At 49.1% G+C, this 12,125-nt stretch overlaps 1 protein-coding gene across 1 annotated transcript in view; it reads right to left on the bottom strand.

Annotated features, from left to right (window-relative positions):
* HRH3 (histamine receptor H3) overlaps positions 1-7,851 on the bottom strand; it is a 29,720-nt gene extending 21,869 nt beyond the window's left edge. The window contains exon 1 of the mRNA XM_056845262.1: positions 7,605-7,851. Within this exon, the coding sequence (XP_056701240.1) occupies positions 7,605-7,851 (247 nt within the window). The remainder of the gene's footprint in view (positions 1-7,604) is intronic.
* Positions 7,852-12,125: the final 4,274 nt, after the last annotated feature.

The raw sequence follows: 12,125 nt of genomic DNA on the forward strand, positions 1-12,125 counted from the left end.
GGTTTCCCCACTCCTACACATGAAGCCAGCTGGGTGTACTTGGGCTAGTCACAGTTCATTCTGAACTCTCTCAGCCCCACATATCTCACAAGGTGTCTATTGTGGGGAGGGGAAAGAAAGGTGATTGGAAGACGGTTAGATTCTTCCTTGGTAGAGAAAGTTGGTGTATTCTTTAAGCAGTAGAGAAAGTCGGCATATAAAAACCAACTCTTCTTCTTGTTCTAGACATGGATGACTACTGTTATATTTTCCTCCTCTCCCAAAAACCCAGCTGCAGCCAAGATGTCATTGATTCAAGACATGTACAGTGTGGGCCTAAGCCAAGTCACACCCTTCTAAGCCAATTGACTTTAGAGGACATTGAAGGGTGTAACTCTGCTTCAGATTTTCCCTACTAGCCACAGCTGCTACCTAAGTTCCCAGCAGCAGTGTTAAATTCAGAAGTACTTTCAGTTTAAGAGCAGGTGACTGTGGTCAGGAAAATGCTGAAGAGGGAAAAGAGAAGGTGTTCGGCTGAGTATATGGAATGAAAACAGGTTCTCCAGGCTTCAAACTTTGATCCCTCCAATAAAAAGAAAGCAGGCTTGATATTTCCACTATGAAGGAAAGGTACATATTGGGTGTTGTTTTTTTTAAAGCCAGGAGTTCATCTCTATATAAGAGAAGCAAGCACAGGAAATGACAGCAATCTCCACCCAATTATGCTCCTTAAATCTCACCGGGATTAGGGAGGGGGCCTGCCTGTCCTGCCCCCTCTGTCCTTCTGAAGAAGTGAGCTGTGACTCACAAAAGCTCATCCCCTCTCAGAAATGTAGTCTTTAAGGTGCTACCGGACTCTTGCTCTTTTCTACTGCTAGTGATAGACTAACACGGCTACCCATCAAGATTGACCCCCTCCACCCCAGTATTTCAGAGGCCATGACGATTTGGAGTGCCTGCCCAGATCATTCGTTCTACTCAGCGAGACAAGCTATGTCGACAAGCAAAAAACACAAAGAGGGACAGAGTTGCCTGTTGCTATAGTTATTATGAAGTTGTTGTCTTTTTTTTTAATTGCAAGGAATGTTCTTAAAATACATTGCCTTTAGGTATTCAAGAGAAGAGCTCTTACGCCTTGCAAGGTGATCCTATGGAGATTTACTCCGGTCAAAACCCATGAGAATCAATGGACTTAGATTGGAATAACTCTGCGCAGGGCAGCACCATCAGGCTCACACCCACCCTACACCATGTAGCTGGAATCTGAGATAGTTCCTGGAATCCTGCTCACTTCCATGGGTGTGGAGTATTATTCATTTATTTATCTATTTCATTTATACCCTGCCTTTCTACCCAAGGGGGGCCAAGAGCCACTCACGTCGTTCTCCTCACCTCCATTTTATCCTCACAACAACCCTGTGCGGTAGGTTAGGCTGAGAGTGTGTGGCTGCCCCAAGGTCACCCAGCATGGTGTAGTGGTTAGGAGTAGTGGACTCTAATCTGGAGAACTGGGTTTGATTTCCCCACTCCTCCACATGAGCGGCGGACTCTAATCTGGTGAACCAGGTTTGATCTCCCACTCCTACACATGAAGCCAGCTGGGTAACCATGGGCTCGTCACAGCTCTCTCTGAACTCTCTCAGCCCCACCTACCTCACAAGGTGTCTTTTGTGGGGGGGAGGAAGGGAAGGAAATTGTAAACCGGTTTGATTCTCCTTAAAAGGTAGAGAAAGACAGCATATAAACTCTTCTTCTTCTTCTTCTTCGAGCTTCTGTGGCATCAGTGGGGATTTGAACCTGGGTCTCCCAGATGCGGGTCTGCAACTTTAACCACTACACCAGGCTGACTTTCTGAGTAGCCTTTCGGCGCCACAGTGGCTGCAACAATGAAGACCCAGGGCTTGGTTTTAAATCAGTCTCTAAGCACTGCTTCACGCAGTACACGTTTGCAGAACCAAGAAGCACCGTGTGGGAAATAACAGGATGTGATTTAGCAATACCCATACCTGGCTCTCAGAAAGACTCAGAATGCAAAATGCTTCAGCATTCTAAAGCATGCGGTCCCCGCAGGGAGGCAGAGTGGTATCACATGCTGCTTGTAGGCATGGGAATCCACTAAAACAGCCCTCCGCTTGGAGTCCAGGGGTTGGATCCAACCAAGTTTCCCCCAGGTGAATAAGGAAGGAGGGGGGAACCCTGAGACTACCAATAAAGGTTATGCTGGGGATCATGGGACCTGCCGGGACAAAAGCCATGTGGGATGGGGGGATGTGCTAAGGAGGGGGATTGGGAGAGTGAAAAAGCTGGCTGGATCCAACCCCAGGGCTCTAACAGCCCGATCCTAAGCAGTTACACTCTTGAACACATGAACACATGAAGCTGCCTTATCCTGAATCAGACTCTTGGTCCATTGAAGTCAGTATTGTCTACTCTGACCGGCAGCGGCTCTCCAGGGTCTCAGGCAGAGGTCTTGCACATCACCTACTTGCCTAGTCCCTTTAATTGGAGATGCCGGGGATTGAGCCTGGGACCTTCTGCATGCCAAACAGAGGCTCTACCACTGAGCCACGGCCATGGCCCTTCCCCTTCTAATCCCATTGACTTCAAAGGCGGTAACACTTTTTTTAGGATCGCACAGCAAACAGAGTTACTAATCTGCGAAAAGCAGAATTTGGCTTTCTGTTCTTGCATTTCCCCTCCTTTGCTGATAACGTTCCTCAATGCAATAAAAGCTGTTCTTTCCTTAAGGTTAGTATTCCTGAAGGATCATCTCAGGGGGGTTTCATTATGCTCGTAAATGACTTGGCAAGGAGCTAGTCCACCTCGTTCCCCTTTTTGGTTAGCGTCTTAATCCACCTTGGCACGTCATCCATCTAAATCGGCACCAGCGGGGAAATCTGCACTCACCATCGCTTTGCTTAATCCCCATTTCCCCAGGCTGCCTGGCACGACCATCAATCTGTGTTTCGCCTGCTTTGTATTCAGGGACTGTACCTTATGGCACAAGGAGGCTCTCCTTTGGGTTTCGCTATCCTACGGTGAAATCTGATCTTCGAAAACGCTATTGGGCAAATGGGAAGAGGGGTTTCTCTTTGATCGGTGGAGTGAGATGGCATAGTGGTTAAGAGCGGTGGACTGGGAGAACTGGGTTCGATCCCCCACTCCTCCACATGAAACCTTGGGCTAGTAAGAAGAAGACGAGTTGGTTTTTATATGCCGACTTTCTCTACTACTTAAGGAAGAATCAAACCGGCTTACAATCACCTTCCCTTCCCCTCCCCACAACAGACACCCTGTGAGGTAGGTGAGGCTGAGAAAGTGTGACTAGCCCAAGGTCACTCAGCTGGCTTCGTGTGGAGGAGTGGGGAAACAAATCCAGTTCACCAGATTAGCCTCCGCCGCTCATGTGGAGGAGAGGGGAATCAAACCTGGTTCTCCAGATCAGAGTCCACTGTTCCAAACCACCGCTCTTAACCACTACACCTCGCTGACCCTCCGGCGTGTTCTCCCCGAACTCTCTCAGCCTCACCTACCTCACAAGATGTCTGTTGTGGGGGGAGAAGGAAAGGCAATTGTAAGCCACTGAGACTCCTTGAAGGTAGAGAAAAGCAGGTTATAAAAACCAACTCTTCTTCTTTGTTGGCAAGAGCAAAGGGGTAGAAATGGTCCCTGCCCTATCCAGACACGAATACTGGGAATCACTCCAAGAGGGAGGGGCCGTGGCTCAGTGGTAGAGCCTCTGCTTGGCAGGCAGAAGGTCCCAGGTTCAATCCCTGGCATCTCCAGTTAAAGGCAGGTAGGTGATGGGAAAGACCTCCGCCTGAGACCCTGGAGGGCCATGGCTCAGTGGCAGAGCATCTGCTTGGCAGGCAGAAGGTCCCAGGTTCAATCCCAGGCATCTCCAGATAAAAGGGAGTAGGCAAGCAGGTGATGGGAAAGACCTCTGCCTGAGACCCTGGAGAGCCGCTGCCAGTCTGAGTAGATAGTACTGACGTTGATGGACCAAGGGTCTGATTCAGTATAAGGCAGCTTCATGTGTTCATGTGAGCCATGGTAATAGGATGGCGGTTGTGAATGTCTACCCTCTTACAGCACTCATCAGCAGCATTGCTTCTAGAACGTTTGCTTCCATCAGATTCTTGTATCATTTCTTCTCCTCTCGTAAATGAACCCTCTCCCAAAGTTGACACCCCACTTCTCCGAAACAAAAATCCCTGCTAAGCTTTTATTCTTCCACAACCCCTTTTCAGAACTAGCTTATCTCTGACACAGGCTGCTGTCATGAGAACGTTTGTGCCAAATTGAATCAACAACCATTCAGTAAATGGTAACTCCTAACAGCAATTCCTACTGTTCGAAAGAGGTCTCATTGCCTGCTGTTGGTTCCCATATTGGAACACCCTAGGAGTCTAAATAGGAAGGAGGGAAGATGATAGAGTTATCTAATGGTGATAGAGAAATCTTAGAAGAAAACAGAAGGGGAATACATGAACACATGAAGCTGCCTTATACTGAATCAGACCCTTGGTCCATCAAAGTCAGTATTGTCTAATCAGACCGACAGCGGCTCTCAGGCAGTGGTCTTTCACATCACCTACTTGCCTGGTTCCTTTAATTGGAAATGGCAGGGATTGAAGGGACCTTCTGCATGCCAAGCAGATGCTCTACCACTGAGCCACTGCCCCTCCCCACAGCTCATCCCTTTGCCCACATACACTCTTGACACATGGGAGCCAAGGGCTACCAATACATGGTACCCTGGAACCTCAGTGAGAGAGAAGAAGCACATAGAAGCTAAATCTCATGCTTGGAGTTTGGCAGGCTCGATGGAAACAAGCCGCCTAGGGAAGCAAAAGAGAGCAGGTCTTGGAAGATGCACGTTCTTTGATGCACATCTGTCCAGTCCAGTTTCTGGGCCCCCATACCATTTCATAGTGTGTGTGTGGTCCACTCTCCACTACAGAAATGAATGTGGAAAGGGGGAACATCCTGCAAGCTCAATATACGTCTCTGATCCCTACAAAGGTAGTTCAGCATCATCCCCCCAATAGTATTTATTATTGCTGTAGATTATTGTTAAATGCCTTGAGAGTCTTCATGGCAGAAAGGTGCAGGAAATCCTAGCTTTGAGGGTAACTTATCAACTGAAAAGAGGACTAACACGGCATCCCATCTGTACCTATCGGTAAGTGTTTTGTATGTGCGCTTGTACATGTTAGCACATGCACACATCAGCAAGGCTGGCTTGCCACAGTTCATCTAAACTTCCTGGACTTGAGCCAGTTTAGGCTGTGTTCCCAAAGACTCTTATTATTTGGAATGGAGCCTTTTTCATACCAAGGGGGTCTTATTTCTAAGTTACCGTTCAGAAATCCACGTAGTTATTAAATGCGAGCAGGGAAGCTGAAACCAGTTGTGAAGTGGATGGGAAGTGGGTTCCACCCTATATGCCATGGTTACAGGGTGGGAAGAAAATGCCCAGTTACATAAACTGAGTTTGATAACCGTCGCAGATATAAATCCCAGCCAGCCCTCTTTGTGACAATTACCTTTCTTCTCCTCTTGCATAAAGTCCAAATATTTTTTCTGACTCTGAAAGTCACGAGCAGAAGTGTTGGCCTTCCAAAATACAATGGGAAAGAGCCTTTCAGATGTACCCTAGGGGGTGTGGTGGTAGGGAGAGGCTGAACTACCTGTCTTGAACACATGAAGCTGCCTTATACTGAACCAGACCCTTGGTCCATCGAAGTCAGTATTGTCTACTCAGATCCTCAGCGGCTCTCCAGGGTCTCAGGCAGAGGTCTTTCACATCACCTACTTGCCTAGTCCCCTCAACTGGAGATGCCACTGGGGATTGAACCTGGGACCTTCTGCATGCCAAGCGGATGTTCTACCACTGAGCCACAGCCCCTCCCTCTTAATATACCTCTAATTCCTCTTGACCAGCATTGCATTGCCATCTCCAGGGTATTCCAGCTAAGCTTGCCGTCACCATGTTTGTTTGTTTTTTGCTTTAGCCCAAATCATAGAATCATAGAGTTGGAAGGGGCCACACAGACCATCTAGTCCAACCCCCTGGTCAATGCAGGATCAGCCTCAATCATCCCTGACAAGTGTTTGTCCAGCCGTTGCTTGAAGACTGCCAGTGAGGGGGAGCTCACCACCTCTCTAGGCAGCAGATTCCATTGCTGAACAACTCTTACTGTTAAACCTTTTCCCCCTAATATCCAGTTGGTACCTTTCCACCTGTAATTTAAACCCATTATTGTGAGTCCTATCCTCTGCTGCCAACAGCAACAGCTCCCTGCCCTCCTGGAAGCAACAGCCTTCGAAATACTGAAAGAGAGCAATCATGTTCCCCCTAAACCTCCTCTTCTCCAGACTGAACATTCCCAAGTAGCTCGACCTTTCCTCGGAATCAGAGTCGGAGGGGCTGCCGCTCAGTGGTAGAGCATCTGCTTGGCGTGCAGAAGGTCCCAGGTTCAATCCCTGGCATCTCCAGTTAAAGGAACCAGGCAAGTAGGTGATGTGAAAGACCTCTTCTTGAGACCCTGGAGAGTAGTCTGAGTAGACAATACTGACTTTGATGGACCGAGGGTCTGATTCAGTTTAAGGCAGCTTAGTGTGATGAACACATGAAACTGCCTTATACTGAACCAGACCCTTGGTCCATCAAAGTCATTATCGTGTACTCAGACCGGCAGCCAGGGTCTCAGGCAGAGGTCTTTTACATCACCTACTTGCCTAGTCCCTGGAGATGCCACTGGGGATTGAACCTGGGATCTTCTGCCTGCCAAGCAGAGGCTCTACCACTGAGCCACAGCCCCTCCCCTAAGAATACATGAACACATGAAGGTGCCTTCTACTGAATCAGATCCTCGATCCATCAAAGTCAGTATTGTCCACTCAGCCCCACAGTGGCTCTCCAGGGTCTCAGGCAGGGGTCTTTCACATCACCTACTCGCCCAGTCCCTTTAACTGGAGATGCCAGGGATTGAACCTGGGACCTTCTGCCTGCCAAGCAGATGCTCTACCTCTGAGCCAGGTCCCCTTCCTCCAAAATCTATGAGTGCATCTACTCAGCCCCACAGTGGCTCTCCAGGGTCTCAGGCAGGGGTCTTTCACATCACCTACTCGCCCAGTCCCTTTAACTGGAGATGCCAGGGATTGAACCTGGGACCTTCTGCCTGCCAAGCAGATGCTCTACCTCTGAGCCAGGGCCCCTTCCTCCAAAATCTATGAGCCCATCTACTCAGACCGGCAGCGGCTATCCAGGAGTTAGGCAGAGGTCTTTCACATCACCTACTCACCCAGTCCCTTTAACTGGAGATGCCAGGGATTGAACCTGGGACCTTCTGCCTGCCAAGCAGATGCTCTACCTCTGAGCCAGGTCCCCTTCCTCCAGAATCTATGAGCGCATCTAAGACTGGCAGCGGCCGTCCAGGAGTTAGGCAGAGGTCTTTCCCATCACCTACTCGCCCAGTCCCTTTAACTGGAGATGCCAGAGATTGAACCTGGGACCTTCCGCCTGCCAAGCAGATGCTCTACCTCTGAGCCAGGGCCCCCTCCCTCCAAAGCCCCCCCCCCCCAACGAAGAGAGGTGAAACCGAGGTGGGGTACTTTACCTACTAGGAAATCGGAGATGGCCAGGTTGAGCAGGAAGAAGTTGTTCTGCGTCCGCAGGCTGGAGTCCACCACGAAGGCCAGCATCACCAGCGCGTTGCCCACCACCGTGGCCACGATCAGCAGGGCCATCAGCGCCGCCAGGGCCACGGTCCACGCGGTGGAGAAGCGGCCGCCCAGCTGTTCGCCGGCCGCCTTCTCCTGGCCGCCGGAGCCGTTCAGGGGCCAGGAGCCCGGGGAGCTGTCCATTGCAGCACCCCGCGGCTCAGCGCCGGCCGCCCACCCCAGCTGTCCGCACCATCGCTGGGCTGGGAGGCTGCGCCCCGCGGAGGCTCCAATCCAGCGGGTCGGTCAGAGGAGCGACCCCCTCTGCATCGCCGCGCCCCCCACCCAAGACCCCTTCCCCCTCCTCGCAGGTCTCCAGGACAGTCTTGGCCGGCGATTCCTGCCCCTCCAAGCACTCAGTGAGGGGCTGGGGGGGGGGATGAAAGAAAGCCCCTCTCTGTTGGCGGGGGTCTCTGGGTCTCCACTTCTTCCCGCCTCTCCGGAGCTTTCCTTCCCCTTCCTCTGCTTTCCTGGGGTTGTTTTCCTCCCCCCCCCCCAAAAAAAAAAAGAGTGGAGGAGAAGGAGGTAGGACCAGCCGGGGGGCCAGCTCTGCTCGATTTTGGGACTGTGGGTCCTCGTTCAGTTGCGCAAGTGATGGACTGGAGTACCCGCAACAAAAAAAAGACCCTCTCCAAGCCTCAAGGTCTGCTTCCAAAAGGTGGAGCCACGCTTCTAACTCCGGAGCTGAACGCCGCTGCCAGGGGAGAGCGTCAGAGCCGGACCAAGGGCTTTGTGGGCAGCGCCCAGCCCTCCACCCCCACCCCCCACCCCCCCTTCAACCAACCCGCATCTGATCTTCTTCCTTTCCACCCTGCCTTTCCGACTGCTGCCTGGCAAACTTCGCTCGGGGGGGTGCAAAGGCAGAGAGCCACGACCACCGGGAGGCGAGCTGCGCGATCGGGGCTGGGGGACAATTAGAATTGATTGCATGAATAATCAGCCAGGCTAAGCTTGGAAGACATTTGCTAGGAAATTAGGGATGTGAGTGTGTTTGCGTGAGGGAGAGATCCCTGTTGAAATAAAGTGCCTTTCCCTCCAACTCCAGGAAATGGTACCTAATAAATTCAGGTATGTGTTGTCTTTCTGATGAATATTTACGAGGCGCTTTCTGATCCGCAAAATTCATTAGGATCTTTATTGCATCCCTTGACCTTATACATCCCTGTGCTGTCTATTTTCTGTTTGGTTGTAATGATTTTATGATCACTTTTATTATTTATGGTGTTTTATTAGTGAGTATTATTATTATTATTATTATTATTATTATTATTATTATCATAGAATCATAGAGTTGGAAGGGACAACCAGGGTCATCAAGTCCAACCCCCTGCACATCATAACTACCTTCCCCCACACCCCCAGTGACCAGAAGATGGCCAAGATGCCCTCCCTCTCATCATCTGCCTAAGGTCACAGAATCAGCATTGCTGACAGATGGCCATCTAACCTCTTCTTAAAAACCTCCAGGGAAGGAGAGCTCACCACCTCCCGAGGAAGCCTGTTCCACTGAGGAACCGCTCTAACTGTTGTAAAATTCTTGCTAATGTCTAGACGGAAACTCTTTTCATTTAATTTCAACCCGTTGGTTCTGGTCCGACCTTCTTGGGCAACAGAAAACAACTCGGCACCATCCTCAATATGACAGTCCCTCAAGTACTTGAACATGGCTATCATATCCCTTCTCAGTCTTCTCTTCAGGCTAAACATACATTATTGTTGTTGTTGTTGCTGTTATTCCAATTGGAGTGCCAGCACAATCCACAGCACCACTGGGGTTTGAATCCCATGGCTTTCACATTTTTAAAAATTCATTTTTATCCCATCCTTCCTTCAAGACATGAGTCCCATGTCTTTCACACTTATTTATTTCATTTTTTATTCCATCCTTCCTCCAAGGAACTCAGGGAAGCTTACTTGGTTCTCTACTCCTCTGCTGTGTCGTCACAACAGCCCTGTGAGGCAGGTGAGGGAGAGAGTGGCTGGCTCAAGTTCAGCCAATAAGCTTCATGACGTTCTAGATCTCTGGCCTCCACACCATGCTGGCTCTGGATATAAGTTTCATATGCTGGATATCAATGTGGACACCTATAAACATTAGAGATTTATTGAGATTTCTGCTTGAAACAGGACAGAAAGTCCTCCAAATCATGTTTTATTAGATCAACTGTGGATAACACTGTAATTTCCTGGATGCACAGAATTCTTCTGTAGGTGGGAAAGGAGAAATCTGTTCCATCTAGGACTGATGTCCGCAGGGCTATGGAAATCTTCAAATGTGTGGTACTCAAGAATGCCTCACTAGCAAGAGAGATGGTCTAGACCAGTGGTTCTCAACCTGGGGCCAAATGGCCCTGTGGGGCCCCCCAGGATATTTTAAGGGGGCCACAGGTGAAAATTGCTGGGTGCATTTTGTGTGGCTGTTTATGCTTCTTTGTTCCTTGGCTATTTACAATCAAAACATTTAAATAACTACCTTTCTACTGGTAGGACAGGGGGCCACAGGAAGGAAACAAGGTCGGAAGGGGGCCACGGTCAGAAAAAGGTTGAGAACCACTGTTCTAGACATACACCAGGATGCTAGTCAAGTTCTGAGATGACAGAATGGACTGCACCGCTTAAGACTCCAAGGGAGGAATTACATGTTTTTGAAGTTCCCATACATTAATAACTCCATGTCAGTGGAAAGATCACACAGCAAGCAAAGAGCTAGGTCAGAAGCTTTCTTTTGGGGGATACTAATTTTTCAGGTGCAGTTATTTTACATGGGGGGGGGGGAGCTGAAGAAGAAGAAGAAGAGTTGATTTATATATGCCGACTTTCTCTACCATTTAAGGGAGAATCAAACCGGCTTACAATCACCTTCCCTTTCCCCCCCCCCCCGCCCACAAAAGACACCCTGTGAGGTAGGTGGGGCTGAGAGAGCTCGAAGAGAGCTGTGACTGAGGGTTAGCCCTCTTGGCCTGCAGTAGAACAGTTAGAATCGTCTTGTTTGGGGGCTTCCTAGAGGCACCTGGTTGGCCACTGTGTGAACAGACTGCTGGACTTGATGGGCCTGGGTCTGATCCAGCAGGGCCTTTCTTATGTTCTTATGCTTATGTTCAGTGGCACCTTGGAGACTAACAAGAGTTTCAGGCTATAAGCACCAGAGAGTCAAAGCTCCCTTCGTCAGTCACAGTAGAGGGACAGTGATGGATTCTCCCCAGCTTTAATTGGCCCATTTCCCCCTCCCACAAAATTCACAAGAGGTGACAGTGATGGATTTTTCAACTTCATTTTGTCCCCCTCTCCCCTCCGAAAACCCCTGCATTACTAGGAGAGACAGAGATGGATTCTCAGTTGTCTATTTTTCTCAGGCGACAAACTGAGTACTATCGTTCCAATCGGAGACGGAAAGTGGAAGACACAAGGGGAGAAGAGAGAGATGGGAGACAGAGGAGGCGGAAGCGAGTGACGAGCGCGTGATAGACATTTTGTCTGCAAAAATATTGGACTCTGCTATCAGAAGAGAGTAATGAAGGAACCAGAAAAGTAAGAGATTGAAGACAAGGACTGAAAGGAACCCACTGATCACTTCTCTCTTGGTGAGGATCATCAGTCTTCTTAGCAAGCTAAAGATTTCGGACATTATCTTTCTTTTTTCCCTGCTTCAACTCATGTTACTACTTCAGCGAAGGACTGCTGGCTTCCTCTCGGTAATATTTCTGAAATCCGGCTGACCAAAACCCTCATTCAGACTCTCATTCTATCCAGCACATGTTGGCCAGCGTAATCTTTTGTGTATCAATCTTCCTGCTTCTCAACTCAGGCCTATTATCTCTGTTCTCAACCCCCCTTCCTCCCCCCCCAGCCTGCTTAATTTTTCCTTTCTTCGCATTTTCATGTCACACCTCTGCCGCTTTCTCTTCCGTGGCTTCCTCTATTGTTTCATAGTCAGTTTAAACCTCTTTATCTAACGCTGAAGTGTCTTCGTGATCTTGCCCCGTCTCATTTATCTTTGTTGCTTTCTTTCTTCGCAGCCCCTTCATTCTTCGAACATTAGTCTTACTAATCCTCCTCTCCTCTGAGCCATTCCTCTGCAGTAGCACCTTACGCAAGCAACTCTCTCCCTTTATATAGTTTGCTGGGCTGCCTTCTTCTTTCATCCCAAATTAAGTAAATATGAACAGCTCACTTCCTTCTCCTCCCCTCCTCGTTGAATTTCTATAATATCTTTCTTTTTGTTCCTGCTTTTCTTCATATAGTTATTTATACCCTGCTTTTCTCCCCAGTGGAGGGCCCAAACTGGCTTAGAACAGTCTTAGAATCATAGAATCATTGATTCATAGAGTTGGAAGGGGTCATACAGGTCATCTAGTCCAACCCCCTGCTTAATGCAGGACCAGCCTAGAGCATCCCTGAAAAGTGCTTGCCCAGCTTCT

This window comes from Euleptes europaea, chromosome 2 (assembly GCF_029931775.1).
Source record: "Euleptes europaea isolate rEulEur1 chromosome 2, rEulEur1.hap1, whole genome shotgun sequence".
Taxonomy (NCBI): Eukaryota; Metazoa; Chordata; class Lepidosauria; order Squamata; family Sphaerodactylidae; genus Euleptes; species Euleptes europaea.